At 60.0% G+C, this 19,140-nt stretch overlaps 1 protein-coding gene across 10 annotated transcripts in view; it reads left to right on the top strand.

The window, feature by feature from the left end:
• FOXP4 (forkhead box P4) overlaps positions 1–17,067 on the top strand; it is a 51,141-nt gene extending 34,074 nt beyond the window's left edge. The window contains exons 4-18 of one of the 10 annotated variants that reach the window (XM_023253953.2): positions 2,431–2,553; positions 3,168–3,254; positions 4,562–4,709; positions 4,835–5,048; positions 5,296–5,400; positions 6,208–6,295; positions 7,284–7,367; positions 7,450–7,657; positions 7,740–7,816; positions 8,724–8,825; positions 11,651–11,701; positions 12,339–12,460; positions 13,967–14,033; positions 14,523–14,692; positions 15,167–17,067. In XM_023253953.2, coding sequence (XP_023109721.1) covers positions 2,431–2,553; positions 3,168–3,254; positions 4,562–4,709; positions 4,835–5,048; positions 5,296–5,400; positions 6,208–6,295; positions 7,284–7,367; positions 7,450–7,657; positions 7,740–7,816; positions 8,724–8,825; positions 11,651–11,701; positions 12,339–12,460; positions 13,967–14,033; positions 14,523–14,692; positions 15,167–15,314 — 1,794 coding nt within the window. In that variant the 3' untranslated portion in view covers positions 15,315–17,067. The other 9 variants (XM_006931702.4, XM_006931700.4, XM_023253954.2 and 6 more) reach the window with 9 other exon arrangements.
• Positions 17,068–19,140: the final 2,073 nt, after the last annotated feature.

Below are 19,140 nucleotides of genomic sequence, written 5' to 3' on the forward strand. Positions count from 1 at the left end.
TGGTCTGCCTCCCTGCCTGGGCCATGTCCGGCTCTAAATTGAGTCCTCCCTGGGAATGACAGGCCCCAAACTCTGGTCCTTGGGGACCCTCGCCATGCAGTACCCTCCGGGGCTCCAGGCGGGCCTAAGGGGCAGTCATGGGGAAGAGAGAGGGAAAGGGGGAGAAGAGAAAAGAGAAGAGGAAAACCCAGAATGTTTTTAAAAGTAGTTTTCCCTGCATTTGTATGGAATTTGATGGCCTACAAATCACTTTCACTTACCCCTTCTCCCATTGTGCCTTTGAGGAAAGGGCAGGTGATTTGACTCCGCTGGGCCTCAGTTTCCTCATCTGTAAAATAGTATGAGGAGTAGACCCTCCTTCCTCGGGGTTCTGTAAAGATTTGTGAGACAATATGCACAAAGGAGCCAGCTTCAAAAGTTTGTAGAACTTAGGGTCTGGGTGCCTAAAGGCATGTAATTAGCAATTGGAGGTCTGGTAGGAGATGAGATGGGGTACAAAGGATGGTCAGTGTCAGGGACAGGAACTTAGGTCACCTGCCTCAGGAATCCAGGACTGAGCCCAATACCACCATGGTGGGCACCCCCATGGAAGGAGGAAAAAAAGGACAGCTGAGCCACCTCCCAGCTTTGGGGACAGGCTGCAAGGGGCATGGGTCTGTGCCATTGTCTGCCCCCTCGGCCCCGGCCCCTCCGAGAGCGAGGACCAGAAGACCCCTACACCCTGGCTTTCTAGAGTCCCCTCCAAATATGCTTGTAAAAAGGGAGGCTGGCCTTTGGATCTCCAGCCTCATTGACCCCTCAGCTCCCTGGATAAGTTCAGTTTCCACATACTCTTCCAGACCTTCCTCAAGACCTGCTCTGGGCTGGAGAAGGCAGTGTGGGACATAGAAACACCAGGAGCCATGGAGTTCACAGACCTGGGTGTGAATCCCAACCCTGCCATTTAAGGCTCCTCGTTAGAGGCCCCTGGGAGCCTTCATTCACACAGAGCATCACAGCTAAAGAGCTAGGGTGTGCCCCACCCTAGGCTGTTGGCACAGAGATGACTGGGATAAAGGAGAAAAGCCCAGGGCGGGGGCTCAGCCACTAGTTGTTGGTGGGGGGTGGGGGGTGGGGGGTGGGGGAGAAGAATCGGGGGCACTGGGACTTCCCCGATGTCCCTGGATCCACCACACTGCCCCTGCTGCTCCTCTATCAGGGAAGCCCCTAATTGGTGGCTTGAGGCTGAGTCCTGCCCCTGCCAGGGATCCAGAAGGGAACCAACTCCTCTCCCTTGCCCCACCCATGAGGCGAGGGGGAGGTGACAGGGCCACAAGTCCCCTGAGGATATAACCTGTCACATCCTGCCCAGGACAAGTCCCTGCAGGATACCCCTCCCTGACTGGGCTGCCCGAACCCCTCCCCACCCCTGGGCTGGCAGAGGGGCCTCTGATCTGCTGGGGAAGGTATTTCAGCTCAGGGGTGCAAACACTCAGTGAGTGCCTGCTGTGTGTGGGAAAGGGGGGGGTTGTGGGGGCGCTTCTAGGGCTTGGCCGTGGGAGGGGAGATTAGACAAGCCGGGCTCAGAGCGGTGGGGTTGGCATAGAGCCCCATCAGGGCACCTGCCCTGCCAAAGACAACGGGAGAAGACAACGTTGCAACTTGGGCCTCCCTGGCGATGACTGCCCCAGCCTGGGGATTTCAGGGAGGTGGGGCCGAGAAAAGAATGATGTTATTGCTTTTCCAGGAACCTCTTGCTGGTGGCTGGGTCCTGCAGGCCTCCCACAGAGGCCTAACCCAGGGCAGGGGATAGAAAGCTGCTCTACTTTGAGACTCCTGCACGTTCCTACTGGGAGTTCTCGCTTGTAGTTCAATCCCTGTTTCACGTTTGAGGAAACTGACGCCCCAGAGACGGCAAGTGACTTGCCTAGAGGTCACACAGCAAATCCATTCCAGGGCTAGCAGCAGCAGCGTGCCTCCAAACTCCCTGCCTGGTGTTCTTTCCACCCGCGCGCCCCCCTCCCCCCCTTTGACTTAACTACACCTGTGTGTGCCGTCTAGACAGGTATGTGAGAGTCTGTGACGTGTATGGGATCAGAGCCAGAGTCCCCATGCCATGCGGGCCACTTTCTGAGTTCTTCCCATAGCTGCAGACCGCCCTCCTGGCCAGGCCCAGCTTGTAGACAGTGCTGTCAGATTAGACTGAGCAAGAACTGGGAAGGGCCCGGTGTGGCCTGTCCCCTGGGGGAGAAGCATTATGGGTTCTACTGACCGCTCCTTCCTGTTCAGCCACCAGAAAACAGAGAACAGGGAGGTAAGTCACTTGTCGCAAGACACACAGCTGGCAGGTGGCAGAGCCAGGTTTCGAACCCAGGCAGTCTCACTCCAGTCCATGCCGCCATACTGTGGGTGGGATCGAGGTGAGCAGGCTAATGGGGCCAAATCCCACAGGTGCCCGTGTCGGTGGCCATGATGTCGCCGCAGATGCTTACCCCCCAACAGATGCAGCAGATCCTGTCACCCCCACAGCTGCAGGCCTTGCTCCAGCAGCAACAAGCGCTCATGCTCCAGCAGGTGAGTCTGGCCCCGGGGCAGCTGGGAAGTCTAAGAGAGGAGTGGGGGGCAGGGTAGGTGCTGGCTTCCCATCTCCCACCCTGTTTACTGCCAACATCACTGCTGGCCAAAGCAGTGGCAGGAACCAGAGAGACTGCTCAGGCTGGACTGGTCTGCATTCCTCCAGGGCCGCTGGGGACAGGTCAGAGGTCAGGCCTATCCCACAGCAGCACCCCCAGACTCCTCCTCGTACGGACCCCACCTCTATATCCAGAACCCCAGGGAAGGGCAGAGTACTGGAACCTCCTGGCACCTTGTTGTGACCTGTTCAGGAGACCCACCAAGAGGCAGGGAGGGCTCACAGCTGTGGGGTGAAGCCCCCTCTCCCTTCTCCACCGCCTCTCCATCCAGGCCCTGCTGGGGACCCTCAGAGCCCACTAGGGAGAGCAGACATCTCCCTGCGGGGTGTCTGTGTCACCGCCCCGGTGAGACTCCCTCCTTCTGCCTCCAGGATCCCAGTTAACAGCAGGCTGGGGTTGCTGTAGGGTCATCAGTCCCCTACCCGTGGTAACCCACTCCCACCCCTGCCACCCCCTTCCCCCCTCCCCCCGCTCCCACCCCAACCCTCCACCCAGCTGCAGGAATATTACAAGAAGCAGCAAGAGCAGCTCCACTTACAGCTCCTCACCCAACAGCAGGCTGGGAAGCAGCAACCCAAAGAGGTAAGGGGCTTGGGCAGGGCTGGCTGTGCCCTTGTGTTGTTGGATTAATGAGAGCAGAAAGCTAAGCCCTGCTGTGTTCCTCGCACACAGGCGTGTAGATGTGTGTATGAGCGTCCGACGGTCCTTGCTCATGACCGGTTGCTTTGTTGTCGGCCCCTTTCCTACCCACTTGCACGCCCCCCCCCCCCCAGCCCTGCCCCAGCCTCGGCCACTTGTCATATCCTGCCCTTCCCCTCCAGAGAACTCCCTAGCCTGCATCCCCTCGCCTCATCTGGGCCACCGCGTCTCCTGAGCTTCCATACCAGGCCCCTTGGCTCTCCCTCCATGCCCTAGACATGAGCCTCCCCTTCAGCTGGCCAAACCACAGCCAAGTCCTGAGCTGCCTCTTCCCAGAAGGCTGCCCTGGTGATGCCTAGTCATTTCCCAAAGCCCAGCAGCCTCCCCCTCAACAGTCTTGTAATTGTTGCATTCTCTGCATTATCTCTAGGCTGGGTTTATTGAATAGCCAGCCCCCCACCCCACCCCCAGGGCAGGCAGGCAGGCAGAGCCGTCCCTGCCTCCCAAGCACCCAGGACTTGCTTGGCTCCTGGGACTCAGAAAAGACTTGCTGACGGCCCGACTTGTCAGTGCCTGTGTGAAGAACTGGGGGGGGGGGGGGGGGGGGGGGGGAGGCGGGCAGAGAGAGAGGGAGAGAGCCGAGCTCCCGTACAGCGAGCAAGCGTGCCACTGAGCAGTAGCGATGTGGCTCTTCCCTGGGCCTGGGTCCCAATGACCAGCTGATGCCGATCTTTGAAAGTCTCGTCAGACTCTTTGATTCCTTGTATCTAAGAAGCAGGAGAGGAGAGGAGCTGGAGGGGGTAGGCCCCCTCCTCAGCGCAGAAGGGGGGCACCCGGGCATGTGGGAAGGGTGCCCGCCAGGCGGGAGTGGCCCCCGGAGTCTGACAGGCTCATCGATCATTGTGATGAGAGCCCCCCCCCCCTTTCCAGGCGAGCACAGCTGCGGTGCGGGGAGCTGAGGCAGCGGAAGGAGGGGGGCGGGAGCAGGGAGGGCGTCGTGCTGCGTGTCTGGGTCCGCTGTGTGTGTTTGCGCGCGTGCGTGCGTGCGTGCGTGCGTGTGTTTACTGCGAGGAGGCATGCAGCCCTATGGAAGCTGGGCCGGGAGCAGAGAGGCGGCAGCCGCGGACGCCGCTCCCACAGCTCCGGGGGCTGACAGGCCCTGGGAGGGGGTGGCCGCAGGGTGGGGGCCAGACGGCTCGCCCTCGGCCGATGGCACCCCTCTCTGCACGCCCCCTCGGGCCCCCCACCAGGCACTGGGGAACAAGCAGCTGGCCTTCCAGCAGCAGCTCCTGCAAATGCAACAGTTGCAGCAGCAGCACTTGCTCAACCTGCAGAGACAGGGGCTGGTCAGCCTGCAGCCCAGCCAAGCCTCAGGGCCCCTCCAGACCCTCCCGCAAGGTGAGTGCGCCCCCCCCCCCCCCCGCCGCCTGACCTGGCCCCCCCCCGCTCCCCTGGGGTGAGGTGGGAAGCCCCGTGGATTCTCCGGGGGCTCTGCCAGCCTCCCGCCTTTCTCTCTCCCGCAGCAGCCGTGTGCCCGACGGACTTGCCCCAGCTGTGGAAGGGCGAGGGTGCCCCCGGGCAGCCCGCCGAGGACAGCGTCAAGCAGGAGGGGCTGGACCTCACTGGCTCAGCCACCACCGCTACCTCGTTTGCCGCCCCCCCCAAAGTTTCACCCCCCCTCTCCCACCACACCCTGCCCAACGGACAGCCCACTGTGCTCACACCTCGGAGAGACAGGTGCGGGGCCCAGGTTGGGAGAGGGTGCTGCACACCTGCCCCTGCCCCCGGGGTGCCCCTGGAGCCCCAGGGATTGGGGGGGAGGTGGAGCTGGGTTCTGGATGTTCACCCCTCTCCCAGGGCACACGAAATTATTCCCGGCTTCTGGGAAACCCATAGTAGGGACAGAAACATCAACGGCCGGGGGGAGCCAGGGCTGTTGGAGTCTTTAGGGTCCCTGACCACTGCCTCCCTCCTGCTCTCCTAGCTCCTCCCATGAGGAGACGCCAGGCTCCCACCCCCTCTACGGACACGGAGAGTGTAAGTGGCCAGGCTGCGAGACCCTGTGTGAAGACCTCGGCCAGTTTATCAAGTAGGTGTCACCCCCAGCAGCCTTTCCGTGGGGCCCCTGACTCCCCAGCCGGCCACCTAGCTTGCCCCTTTTTGGGCCTCCAGCCGCCAGCTGTCCTGCTGTCCTCACGCCTGGGGTACCTAGCTCCTTCCCTGCCCCCACCAGCTCCCTGATCACTCCCCCCGCCAATATGTCGCAGGGCCTGCAGCCTCTGTGTACCCCATCCCCAGGCTGTCAAGAGCTCAGCGGGGTGGGGGTGTGAGGAGCAGGAGAGGACGCCCCCGCCACCCTCCCCAGCTTCCCCACAGACTCAGCCCCGGAGACTGATGGCCTGGTGACAGGCCGGAAGGCCGGTGGACAGGCAGGGAGGGAGGCGGACAGGCGGCTGGCAGCAGGCGGCCAGCTGCCACAGCCGTGCCAGGCTCTGTCACTGACTGATTAACTCCGCTGTCTCCCAGACCCTTGCAGCATCAGGGTCAAACAAATTGTTTTCACGCTTCGTCAGAGGTTTACTTAATTAGTTCATTTGCAATTAGATCTCTCTGTAGCTGCGATTTTAGCAAAGACATCAAAGGAGGCTGACGAGAAGGCGGCTTCCTTCGTTGCCCCGTTGCCCCGTTTTTTGTTTTGTTTTGTTTGGTGTTTTTTTCTTTCCCACCTCTTTCCCGTTGTATTCCTCGGTCTGTCTACTTTCCAGGCCGTGGGTGGGATTAGAGCATGGGATGGTGGGGCGGGGGGGGGGGGGGGGGGGGGTTGGCAGGCGGGGGTAGTAGCACCTGGAAAGCCAGGCCCAACTTTCCCTTCTCTGCCCCCTCCCCCTCCCCCAAGACACCTCAACACAGAGCACGCCCTGGATGACCGGAGCACAGCCCAGTGCCGGGTGCAGATGCAGGTGGTACAACAGCTGGAGATCCAGGTGTGCGCTGCAGGGGACCTGGGGACCTCCGGGCCCTGCCCCACCTACAGCACTGACATTCCAGGAGGGGCTTAGAGGGTCTCGTGGAAGGGTCATCTTCTGCTTTCTAGTTCCTGATAGCCAAGGTCATGAGGTGATCGCAGTCTGATTCTGAGCAAATCCGGGGGGGGGGGGGGCCAGAAGAGTGCCATCCTTATAAAAACAATAAAAACATTAACAGCTAACACGTTGAGCACGCCCTTTGGGCTGGTTTAAATACTTTACCTGTATAACTCGAGGAATCTTCTAAACAACCTCATGTGGCAGGTACTATTACCATCCCCACTCTACGGATACGGAAAATTAAGGCCCAGAGAGGTGAAGAAACTTGCCTCTGGTCACTGACCCAGTGGGTGGCCAAGTGGGATTAGAACCTAGGCAGTCTGTCTCCCGAGCATGCACTCTGAAGCCCGTTCAGGGCAGTCGGTCAGGCAGCCAGTCAGCATAAACCCATTTCCCTCCGGCACCTAGCAGAGCGCCCTGCCATGAGAGGGCAGTTGTGAAAGATCTATTGAATTTATGAATGGGGGTGAATGAATCATTCATCCATTCCCACGTCTCCATTCATTGCGCGAGGACCCTCTCACACACAAGTGCCACTGAACTTGGGTGTTGTTCAACCACAGCCTCTGCCTTCGATGGGGAGAAAAGGCCTGTGCCATGAGGAAGGAGGCCCCTGACTTGTAGCAGCTTGCTGATCTTGAGCCTGGGACACACAGTGTGGGGGAGAAGGGGGGGGGGGCTTTATGCAGTGGGTGGTGGCCCTAGGCCCTGGCCTTGAGGGTATGAAGGGGCAGGGCGGAGCTGAGGCTTTCCAGCAGTAGGGGACCCCTGAGGTGTGGAGGAGAGGGGTGGTGGGAATAGGGGTTTTTATGGGTGTCTGGTGGAGGGGGAAGAGGACTGGAGGCCCCTGGGGCTCAGCCCCTGCCCACCTCCCGCCTCTTCACAGCTCGCCAAGGAGAGTGAGAGGCTGCAGGCCATGATGGCGCACCTGCACATGCGGCCCTCTGAGCCCAAGCCCTTCAGCCAGCCGGTGAGTGACTCACCCCTCCCTGCGGCCCTCCCGGGACCCCCACCCTTGGCGCTGGTCTCAGCACCCGCCCCATTGCTCACAGCTGAACCCGGTCCCTGGCTCCTCCTCATTCTCCAAGGTGACCGTGTCTGCAGCAGACTCCTTCCCAGATGGTCTCGTGCACCCCCCCACCTCGGCCGCTGCCCCTGTCACCCCCCTACGGCCCCCCGGCCTCAGCTCTGCCTCCCTGCACAGCGGGGGCCCCGCCCGGCGGAGGAGCAGCGACAAGTTCTGCTCCCCCATCTCCTCAGGTAAGGACTGCCGGGAGGGTCATTTTCCCCCGCAAGCCGGACTCCCCAGCTGGCTACCTCACCCTCTGCCTGTCTCCCCCAGAGCTGGCCCAGAATCACGAGTTCTACAAGAACGCCGACGTCAGGCCCCCCTTCACCTACGCCTCCCTCATCCGCCAGGTCAGTGTGGATGGTACAGGGGGTGGGAAGGGCACACAGGCTGCGCGCGCACACACACACGCACACACACACGCACACACACACACACACACACACACACACACCCTCAGTGCCCCAGCCTCCAGGAGGGTCCTAGGGCCAGAGGAGAGACTTCCCCTCCCACACCTGTCCTGTCCTGGCACGTGGGTTTTCCTTCCCAGCCATACGGCCTCTGGCACAGGCTTTGCCTCAGCACCTGCTGGTGCAGACATGTCTCTGGGGGCACACGCATTTTTTGTTGCTCATACCCACTGTCAATCGTTCTCTCACTCCCATGTACATACACTTCTAGGAGATTATTTTCTCATAGGCTTGCCCTTTGTCTGCCTGCCCCCTCTCCCCCTCCCCCCCAACCCTCTTACACACACACACCCCTGTGTTCCCTCCCTCATGTCCTTAATGCTTAACGTACGTTTACACGTACGTCCGCTTGCTCTGATCTCCACACGCAGGCACACACATCCTCACATACCCCATCTCATGCTTTGGGTGCTCTCTGCCAAAATTAGGATAAATTCCAAACGGCCCCCACCCCGAGGACATCTCTTTCCTGGGAACACTGCTTCATTCCCACTCCAGGGCAGGGGTGCTTGAAACCAGTTTCCCTCCAGAAGGAAGTCATGTGCTGCTTGCACAAGTGCGTAGCCCTTGAGGCTCGTGTTTTCTTTGGCCCCTGGCTGGGCTGTAACCAGCCTGCTCCCATCAGGGGACCGACAGGCACCCACCAGTTCTCTTGTCCCACAGGCTTCTGTAGTGGGTGTCCTCTCTCCTCGGGGTGAGAGTTGGACCAGGCAAAAGGGAGAGAACACAGGCCTGTGACCCCTCGAGGCCCAGACTAAGGGTCTCTTTGCTTCCCTCTTGCCCATAGGCCATTCTGGAAACCCCCGACAGGCAGCTGACCCTGAATGAGATCTATAACTGGTTCACCAGGATGTTCGCCTATTTCCGGAGAAACACTGCCACCTGGAAGGTGAGGCATGCTCCTTCCTCCTTCCCAAGGGCCCCAGTCACCCTTGGACATGTCCACCTCCCTTTGAGACCAAGGGTGCATAACATTTAGTCCCCTCGGAGGGGCAGTTCTACAGAAATGGCCCCAGCAGGGCCCAGGCCGCACCATGGGCCCCTCCACCCCCACTTTTCAGCATGGGCTATATAGTATGTTCTCAAACTGCTTCTTAATACTCCCTCCTTTCCAGCCTTGTGCTGCCTTCCTTCTGGGAAGAAAGTTTCCTTTCTCTGGAGTGCTCCCCGACAGGCCCCAGAGACTCCAGCCCCATGCAGTAGGGCCTCCAGGAGTCCGTAATGCCCAAGCCTGTTAGGAAGAGCCAGGTTACACCCTCAAGAGACCCTAAGGGTCTGGGTACCTTGGCTAAAGGTACATGTTCTGAAGCGTAGGGTGGGGTGGGCTGTGTGCAGACCCGGACACGTGGATGGACCAAGCAAGACCCATAGATTGTGCTGGGGCACAAACACAGGCGCTCACACCCTCTCCCCAGCTCTGCCATGGCGGCAGGAAGATAATTGTCTCGATCCAATTAGTCATTTCAACACCTTCAGCCATAGAGTGTTCTCAGGGGACCAGAGGCAGGGAAGAGAGGGACCCTAGAAAAATGGGACACTGAGATGTGGACTGGGGCACTCAGCTATTTGTTTTTCCATAGCCAGGAGGGGATGTGTGTGTGTGTGTATGTGTGTGTGAGAGAGAGAGATGGCTGAGAGTATGAGGGTCTGTGCAGCAGAGTGGGGAGGTGATATCTAAACTGGGAAGGGGGAGGGGAAAGGAGAAGGGATTGTTGGCACCCTGCAGGGAAAGTTAGACACCCGGGAAAGAGTCCCTGGGTCTCAGAACCTTAATTGGATCCCTGGCTCTTGAGTCCCCCTGCTGGCCAGCTTGGAAAGTGCAGCAAAACAGGCTACCTCCCCACCACCCCTCTAGGTTTCAACAAGTGTCATTGAGGCCCCCTCCCCACCAGTGCCGGATTGGGTGGGGTCTGCACAAGGCCCGGTCTCCTCTGCCCCGAAATGTGCTAACTGCAGCAGGAGACACTGCTCTATGACCTTCCGTATCCCTGTGCCCAATTCCCAAAGCTTGGGAAAGAGGCTGTTGGGCTGGGACAGCTGCTCTGATTGGCTGTGAATGATGTCATTTCCTGCCAACCACAGTCCTGCCCTCTCCCTGAGCCAGCAGGGCCTTGTGGGGACCACCTAGCCCGGTCTCCAACCTCTAGGCCAGTTTGGATGCCTGGTCTTATGAATGATAAGAGTTCTATGCAAACATAAAGGATCACTACAGTTTTTATCTAACGTTTATGTTAATGATGCAGATTAATCTTCTGTCTTTGGGGTGAGACTATAGAGCCTCACTTCATAAGACAACCTCCTTCTGGGGGCAGAGTGTCACTCAGCCACCTACCCTCCTTTCCTGTTCTCTTAACTGTATCACCCCATTGTCCTTTCTTGAGATCAGAAGGAGCTGGTTTGGGGGACTTCCTGAAACCCCTCAATGACCGTCTTGAAGCCCCTCCCCTTCAGCCCAGTGCCTTTGGCCTCCCATGCCACCTTTAGTCGTCACCCAGCCAGGGTCATCCCAGTCGTGTGTCTCTCACTCCCAGGTCTTCACCTCCACCCCCTTCACCTAGTGTAGGTCCCAGTGCGACACCAGGAGCTGGGGGAGCAGTTGACCTTCCTAGTTAGTGCCCTGCTGCTGTCTCTGCCACTTAGGGCACTACCTGTGCCCTCCCTACCTGTGGCACAGTAGAATCTGTCCCTGCTCGAGGTCCACTTTCACCCTCAGGATTTTTGCAGCCAGGCTTCATCCCTGTTCCTCAGGAAACGTACCCTGTCTACACCCAACTGTTCCCCTTCCACTTTCCACCCACTCGTCTGCCCCTTGAGGCCCCGCCTCTTCCCAACTGTATCTCGTCCCCTCCTCCCTCTTCACCCTTTCTGGCCCACACCCTGAGTTGCTGTCCACTTCAGACCAGGGCAGAAGGGTCGGGCACCAGCGTGGGCCAGGCCAGCTGCCGTTCATCCGGGGACGGAGCTGCCATCTGCCAAGCCAGTGGTCCTCACCAGCCCGCCCCCTGTGTCCATTCCCTCTCAGGGCCCGTGTTGTGGGCCCGTCCTTTTGTTTACGCAGCCCCCCGCCAGACCCCTTAAATTGCCGTTAATGTTTCAGCGTAACGAATTAGTCTCTCATCACGAATCAGGCTTCGAAATGAGGGAAAAAAGCCCCGGTGAGGCCATCCTCGGAAATTGGGGTCATTCTCATTTGCAAAGCGGAGGATCGGAGCCCCGTAATGCGGGCAAATTTATTCCGAGGCAGGAGCCCCGGCGTGATTAGGCCCTTTGTAATTATCGCTCCAAGAGATTCCACTCCAGCCGCCCGCCTCCCTCGTGGATTAGCAAGCGAGTCGGAAAAATACACAGGATTTAATTAGAGGCAAATTAAAATTGGTAATGAAATCGGGCCAGTTGCAAGTGGCAAGAGTTGGAAGGGAGAGAGGGAGAGGGGATCTCCAGGGGCACGGGCTGCCCGCCCTGCCGGCTTTCTTCCCCGTTTAGAAATGTAAAGAGGAGACGAGGATGGGGACAAGGCGGGGGAAGCAGAGGGAGGACAGGTAACAGGGACAGGGATGGCTGGGGCTGGGGGGGCGAAGCCGAGAGAGGAGAGCACAGAGACGGGACTGAGGGCCATGCGGGGAGTGGGTGGGCTAGGGCCCTCGTCTAGCCCCCCCCCCCCGGGGGAAATTGGGCCAAGCACCCCCGCCCTCACCCAAGTGTCCTACAATTCAGATGGCCTCAATTCCTGAAGTTACCCTGCCAGGAGGAGGTGGGAGCGACAAGGTGACTTTTCCTCTTTTCTCTCTCCTCTTCCTGCCTCCCAGCTACTAAACCCGTGCTCTCCTTTCTCCCCGTGTATTTCAACAAGTATGCATTAGGCCTGCTGTTTACCTCATGCTCTTAATAAGCTGTCTGTTCTCAAAGTCATGGTTCCCACACTCCTAGAGATTGAGGAAGGTTGCAGCGAGGGTTCCTGATTTATGTCCAGAACTTCTAAAGCCTAGTGGAAATTCTGCATGCACCTGAGATAACAGGTCACTGATGTGCCAGGGCCCGAGTGTGATCTCCTGGTGATCAGGAGCCCCAAGTGACAGCTACGTGTGTCTGATCAATGCTGCCGGGAAAACAAATTATTACTACCTAGATAGCATTTAGTTGGTAGACAGGGTTTTCCAAAAGATGGCAGGGAGAAGGGAGCAGATCGTAAAATGGGTTGTGGGCTCTGAGGACCCTGGCAGTCCCTGGGTCAAGGGCGGGAGAGAGGCCTGCCTTCGCCCCTGGCTGGGACTCCTCCCTGGGGCAGCCTGCTTGTCCTTGGGCCAGGGGAGGTGGGACATGGTGGGACAGGGACTTTGCTGTGTGCGCTTGCCTGAGTGGGGAAGGGGCCTCTGAGCACCCGCCCTGTCTCCGCACCCCCCAGAATGCTGTGCGGCACAACCTCAGCCTGCACAAGTGCTTCGTGCGCGTGGAGAACGTCAAGGGCGCCGTGTGGACCGTGGATGAGCGCGAGTATCAGAAACGGAGGCCGCCAAAGATGACGGGGTATGTTGGCCCAGCCCCGAGCAGAGGCAACTGCCTGGGGCGTGGACCAGGTCACCCCCCATTTTTCTCCAGGACACCCATGTGAACCCGGTCCTTCCCACTTTGGGGGTGGGGAGCCTAGAATCTGGAAGTGACAGGTGATCAGAAAGAGGACATGTATGTCTTATTCTGTCCCTATTTCTGGCTGAGGGGAAGGAGCCTAGGGGGACCTGGCACCAGAGACAGAGACCCAAAGTAGCCATGGCTGGAGCTGGGACATGGGCAGATGCCAGCTAGGTGGCCATTGGTGAGGGGGCTGCCAGCCTCAGAGTCGTACTCCCCTATCTCATCACAGGATGAGCTGACCTCTGAGTACCCCAGGCCCCACCTCCGTGTTTTATAGGGAGAGGAGACCGAGAGAGGGCAAGGGGCTGGGGGAAGGTCACACCGTACTGCAGATTCACAGCAGAGCTGGGTCTCCGAACTCCCACCTTTTGCGTTCACTCTAGCATGCATCATTTTCATTGGAAACTGAGGAACCTGGGGGCGGGTCGAAACCTCCCCTTGGCTTCCCTTCCAACACCCAGTGGCCTTTCCACCCCAGATGTCCCTCATGCGGGCCACCCTTTGCCCGTGCTTCTTGGGCCAGAGGCCTGTTGGGAGGGGGAGAGAAGTGAGGCAAGTAGGTGGATATCTATTTGTGTGAATGCCTTTTGCCCTCGAAGATCTTTCTCCTGGGAAAAGAGCCTCTCCACCCCACTCAGCTGTGGGGGCTGGGCAGGGTTGGGGCCTGGAAAAGGGAAGGAGAGCCATCCCCTTCTGAGTGCCCCCCTCCAAACATGGGGGGATTATCTTTACGTCTCTTTACCCACTTGGTCAGAAGACCTGGATTCAGATGCACCTCTGCGTCTCACTGGCTGGGTGAGCTTGGGTCAGTTCCTTAACCTCCCTTAGATGCTCTGTAAATGGGGGGTAGGGGATTAATTGCTATGGAAGAGGGACAGCCTTGAGCCATGGTTTTTCCTGACCCGACTCCTGAACCCCTTCCTGGGCAGACAAGCCTTTGGCGTGGAGCACCTGGGGACAAGCCCAGCCAAGCCCCTGGGTTATTAGATGTCCCACGATTCCGTATGGCAAGATAGCGTGGATATTACAGACTGGGGAGGTCAGGGCTCTAGCTTGGGTCCGCCAAGCACTGGGAAATGGAGACAGCAGAGAAGAACTGCTGGGGTGGCATGATGTGAAGACAGGCATCGGGAGGGACCCCCGTTCCCACTTGCGGGCTCTGAGACACTGCCCAGGTTCCAGAGCCCCGGGCCCGGGAAGGGGGCTGTCAGCACGTGACGCGCCATGCCGGGTCAGCGTGAGGGTTGAGGGCGATGGAGCCCACCCAGGGCTCGGCAGACGCTGCTGACCGTGCCGTAGCCTCCTAGCATCAGGAATGGAATATCGCCGAGCACAAGGCAGGACCCAGTCAGGGTCAAGGCCTGAAGGAACGAACAGAGCACTGCCTTCTCTGTCTTCCAGGAGCCCCACCCTGGTGAAGAACATGATCTCGGGCCTCAGTTACGGAGCACTTAACGCCAGCTACCAGGTGAGTGCGCCCTGACAGGAGCCCTTTTCCCTCTTGCCCTCTTGCTGTCCTGCCCACACATACTGCCCTTCGTCCACTCTCCCCTGCAGAGCTCCCATCTGGCTTGGGAGGGGGAAGACCACTCCGAGGGGCCCAAACCCCAGCCCTCTGCCCCACCCCAACTCGGGGCACCAAAGCAGGGAGGGAGGTCGGCATAATCAGCCGTGTCCCCTTCTCTGGCTCGTCAGGCTCGGGGCCCTCTGCCTCCTGGGAAGGGATGGGTCAGGCCCACGTTCCCAGGTTCCCGGGAATGTTGTGAGGCAGTGGGTCAGGGTCACAGTCTGGCCTTGGGAGGGGAGAGGTGATGTGTGGGAAAGGCCGAGCCTGGGCTGGGGACTTGCCAAGATAGATCTGCCAGCACAGGACGCCCTGGAGGCTTTCTAGGGACACGGAAGGGACAGCACCTGCCTGGATAGGGCTGGCTGACGGGGTCAACCCTGTGCCCTCCAGGCCGCCCTGGCCGAGAGCAGCTTCCCCCTCCTCAACAGCCCTGGCATGCTGAACCCGGGCTCCGCCAGCAGCCTCCTTCCACTCAGCCACGACGACGTGGGCGCCTCCGTGGAGCCGCTGCCCAGCAATGGTAGCAGCAGCCCCCCTCGCCTCTCCCCACCCCAGTACAGGTGAGCACACAGCACGGATCCCCCACCCCCGGGGCCCCTCAGACACCACTGCAGGTGGGGTCTCTATCTTCTTACACCCCCCCCCACACACCTGTCTTCCCAGACGAGTGACTTTTCTTTCTCCCTTCCCATGGTGCCCCTCCTCCCCTCTCCCTTCTCATTCTCCTCTCTCCGCTTCCTTTTTATTTCCGTCCTTCCTGCTTTCTTCCTCCTCTCCTTCCTCCTCTCCCCCTGTTCTCTGTCTTCTCCCCAATCAGAGGCGACCGCTGCCCAGCCCAACATCCCCCTTCCTGGGAGGAGAGCTCTGGGGGAGATCAGACCTAAGACGTCAGGCGCCAGTGGCTCAGGGATGATGCGGTCCTAGGGGAGTGAGCTGCGGGCACCCCACTGCACCCCCAAATTCTGGGTGTTTGTGGAGGCCGGGGAACAGCCCCCCCCCCCCCCCGGGTGCCCACACGATCCCTTTTGTCACAGCCACCAGGTGCAGGTGAAAGAGGAGCCGGCCGAGGCAGAGGAAGACCGGCGGCCAGGCCCCGCCCTGGGCCCCCCCAACCCCAGCACCGCGGGGCCTCCAGAAGACAGGGACCTGGAGGAGGAGCTGCCAGGAGAGGAACTGTCCTAAGGGCCTCTAGGGGCAGGCAGGGCAGGGGTGAGACCCCTCCCTCCGGAACCCAGGCCCCACCTACCCCCACTCCTCAGCCCCGCCCAAACCTCAAGGCACTTCCAGGACTCAGATGGGGGGGGTGGGGGAGGCTGGGCCAGCAACTCCCAACGTGACCTGACTGACAGACGCTCGGGGGCAGCGACGGTCCTGCCCCCGAGGGGACACCGAACCCCTGGTCTGGGACCGGCAGAGGAATCGGAGGGCCCAGACCCTTCCTCAGACCCTCCCCTACATCTGAATACAGCCTCCCCCCAACCACCAGCAGCAGGGCCCTCCTCCCCCACCAGCTCTCCCCTACAGGGCCCCTCAGCACCATGGAGACCCGCAGGCGGGGCTAAGCCACCCCTCTCAAACCCAGGGCCCCTCGCACCTGGCTCTGGCAGTGTTTTCTGGCCAGAGCCCCCCCCCCCTTTTCCTAATTTGTGCCCCCTTTCACCTTCTTTTCCGTACTGTGAAGAAATCTCCCCAGCCCCCACCTCCTCCCCCTGCCCCGGCCTGGGCCCAGGGGGGAGCTGACGTTCCAGACCATCCCCAGAAGAAACGGGCCCCCTGAGCTGTGCCCACTCAAGAGCCACACAGCTGGGGTGTTGCTGCCCTGCGGGGTCTGTGAGAGCAAGGCTGCCTCGCTCCCGGACAGGAACCCAGGCTGAACTGGGCCTCCACCCCATTCACTGGGTGCCCCTCGGCTGCCCCCCACACACCAGGGAGCAGAGGAAGAGGCCCAGTGCTGGCTTCCTCGCAGAGGTCTGTGCCGGGTGGGCCGATGGAGGGGGAGCCGCGAGGCCCTCGAGGCTGAAGCTGCCAGTGCCACCCAGGAAGCATCCTGCCTCTGTCACGGGAGAGGCCAGGCCGAGACCAGGCTTGAGGGGCAGGTGACTGCCGTGACCCAACAGGTCACCCCCAGCCTACAGGTCCCCTCATGGTAGTCCTCCCTCACCCCTCCTCAGCCCCCCTCCCCACCCCCAGTTAAACCAATGACCAAAGACCTTTCTTATGCCGGAAGCAAAAACCAAAACTTTTTGTTGGCTTTTTCCTTTGTGGCCTCCCACCCCCACCCCCACCCTCCTTGCTCCCCGCCCCTAGCCCCAGGCTGGAAGCCCTCCCTCCACTTAAGTTATTGTTTTAAACCAAAGTTTACAGTGTCTGTTGGTGGCCCAGACCCTCTCTCCACCCTTCCTCCACCCCACCCTGAGGACCCTGGGACTCAGTAGAGGCTGGGGGCCCTGCTCACCCCCACTTCTGCTCTTAGCCAGCCAGGAGGAAGGTCCAAGGGCAGAGGGAAGGAGGTGTGCTGCCCTCAGCATCCCGAGGGGCTCTCCTCTCCTCGGGCAGTGGGCCTTGAGCCCCAGTCCCAACCCTGGGCTGCTTCCTGGGGGCTCTCCAGACCCCTCGCTAGGACCAAGTCCCCCATCACACTGGGAGTGTGGATTCCAGCAAAGGAGCTGGAAAAGAAGTGAGACTCCACAGACCCCCTATGGGGGACCCCGACTTAGGCCATGGACTGGGTGTGTTGGATGCTCGTGATACCCCAGGCCAGGCCCCTTTGCTGAGAAGACCTCCTTGGACTATTTCCCAAGAACCCCCCACATACACCCCTTCACAAGCCACCCCTCCTGAGAGGCAGGGGGCCCTCCGCCCCCTCCCCTATGTACTCCCCACCTGTGTTCTGTTTGACCAGCACAGAAATATTAAACGTCCTCTATTCACCGGGCCCTGCGTGTGTCACCAGGGTGAGGGGGGCAAGGCACTGAAGTGGAAAGATTCCTCTGAGGGGCCGGGGGAAGGAGGCCCTGTGGACAGCGGGGGCTCCTTAGGGGTGCTTTCTGGGAGTGCATGAGCAGACCAGGACATGGGGGCTGGGGGGATGCGGTGGGGGGGCAGGGAACCTGTCAGCAGCTCCCGCCTGCCTCTTCCACTGTCACCCTGGTGGTGTTCTCTGGTATTTTCTTTCAAACCAGGTCTCTCCATCATTTTTTCTCCCAAAGTCACTGTTCCTTCCTGCCCACCCCCACCCCTTCCTTCAAGGGTAGGTTCAGCAGGGAGATTTCTTCCGGGGATGGAGACGATCCTTGCTGCAGGACCACCACCCCTGGAGACCTGTGCTTGCAGGCCCAGGTGCCCTTCTGGGCCCATTGCTTGGCCTCCGTGGGGGCCTGGATAGGGGCCTGGGTGTGCACATGCATTGGGGGGGGGGGGCGGTGGCTGTTAGTGGGTGCAGGCCTGCCGCTGTGTGCCCTGTCCGTGTCGTAGTGCTGGTTGTCTCTGCCAGGAAAGGGGGTTAGCCTGACCCACAGGTAGGGGTGCCCTCGATGGTTAGAGGAGGGAGGGAAGGAAATCGAAGCTGTGAACCCGAACGTGTGTCCTGACACCTCCCTTGGCCTTCCATCCCACAGCACTTCCTGGTCCTTCCCCAACGGGGGACCCCCTCTGGCCTTCTCAGTGCCCAGCACCCACCGGGGTCGCCTACCAGTTCCCTTCTTTCAGCACCTCGAGCACCTTCCAAACACTTCCTTCTTGAGGGCAAGGCCCCCAGACCTCTGTCCTGGGGCAGGAGCCCCCAGAATGTGTGTACCTGGGCGGGCGCCGGGAGGTAGAGGAGTAGGTGTGGAGAAAGCAGCCCTGTTGGAATCTGTTGCCCTTGCCACCAAACTGCTGGAACTTTCCAAAAACGAAGCTGGCGGTGGGGGAGCAAGTGGGGCGGGAAAGGATATAGGATCTGGAAATGGGAGTCTTCACTGACTTCTCTGTCTCAGGACTGCCTTGTCCTTTCCTAGTGCTTTTGACCACTGTCTGTCACCTTCTGCCTTTCTCCCCCTGTTTTCTCTCTCTCACTGCTGTCCAGGCCACCTCCTCCCCCTGCCCTAATCCCCTGGACACTTGCATAGAGCCTGGGGTGAATTCCCAGTACCTCCTCCCGGCATCTCAAGATGGCCTGGGCTGGTCAGGCCAGGGGAGCTCGGCCTGGAGTCTGAATCTGCGCCCCCCCCCCCCGCCCCGAACCCTCCACCCACAGACTTGCCCACCAGCACCGTATCAAGAAGCAGCAGTGCGATGTGCCGTCGTGTGGCCCTCCCTGCCCTCTGTGGAGGCTGCCAGCCCAGGAGAAGTGGCTGCGTGTGTAGTCTGGGGACAGCAGCATCCCCTGCAATGTAATAAAACAATCCCCCACGATTTCACTGCGGCCACTTCCCCTCGGGGACCCACCAACCCCCTACAAAGCCCCAGAGAATCCTGGGGTGTCTGCGCCAAGCTCCCAGCTCCCTTAGTCCACCCTGGGAGACCAAGGTCTCTGTCCTCCAAACTAGCCCCAGAGACTAAAGCGACAAGACTACACCCAGCCTCGCTCTCAGGACAGTCCTTCCCGCAGTCTAACTTGTGTTCTTCTGCTTCAACTAGAGTTTTGTTTTTTGTTTTTGTTTTTAATTCCTCCCTCCCGCCGCCCCCCCCCCCCCCCCCCCCCCGCCAGAGGTACAGCAAATGTCTGGCCAGTGCACTTGGACGTGGAGGGAGGACCTATCTCGGGCTTTGAGAAGGAGAGGGGCTTACAATATGAGCAACAGGAGACAGCTGTGGGCCACCACCTTCTGAGTGCACTGGGCTTACAACCCAATAACCCATTTTCTCTCTAGTCTCCCAGGTTCCACGTGGGGCCCTCTCCCATTACCTTCTTCAAAAGAAGAACCAACCCCCTAAGCCCTTCATTGTGCTTTGCTGTCAGGATGCCCTGTGTGTGTGGTCTTGTCTCTCCTTCCTCCTGTTCAGGGAGTTGGGGGCAGGTGGTCAG

The sequence above is a fragment of the Felis catus genome, chromosome B2 (genome assembly GCF_018350175.1).
Source record: "Felis catus isolate Fca126 chromosome B2, F.catus_Fca126_mat1.0, whole genome shotgun sequence".
In the NCBI taxonomy this organism is placed as follows: Eukaryota; Metazoa; Chordata; class Mammalia; order Carnivora; family Felidae; genus Felis; species Felis catus.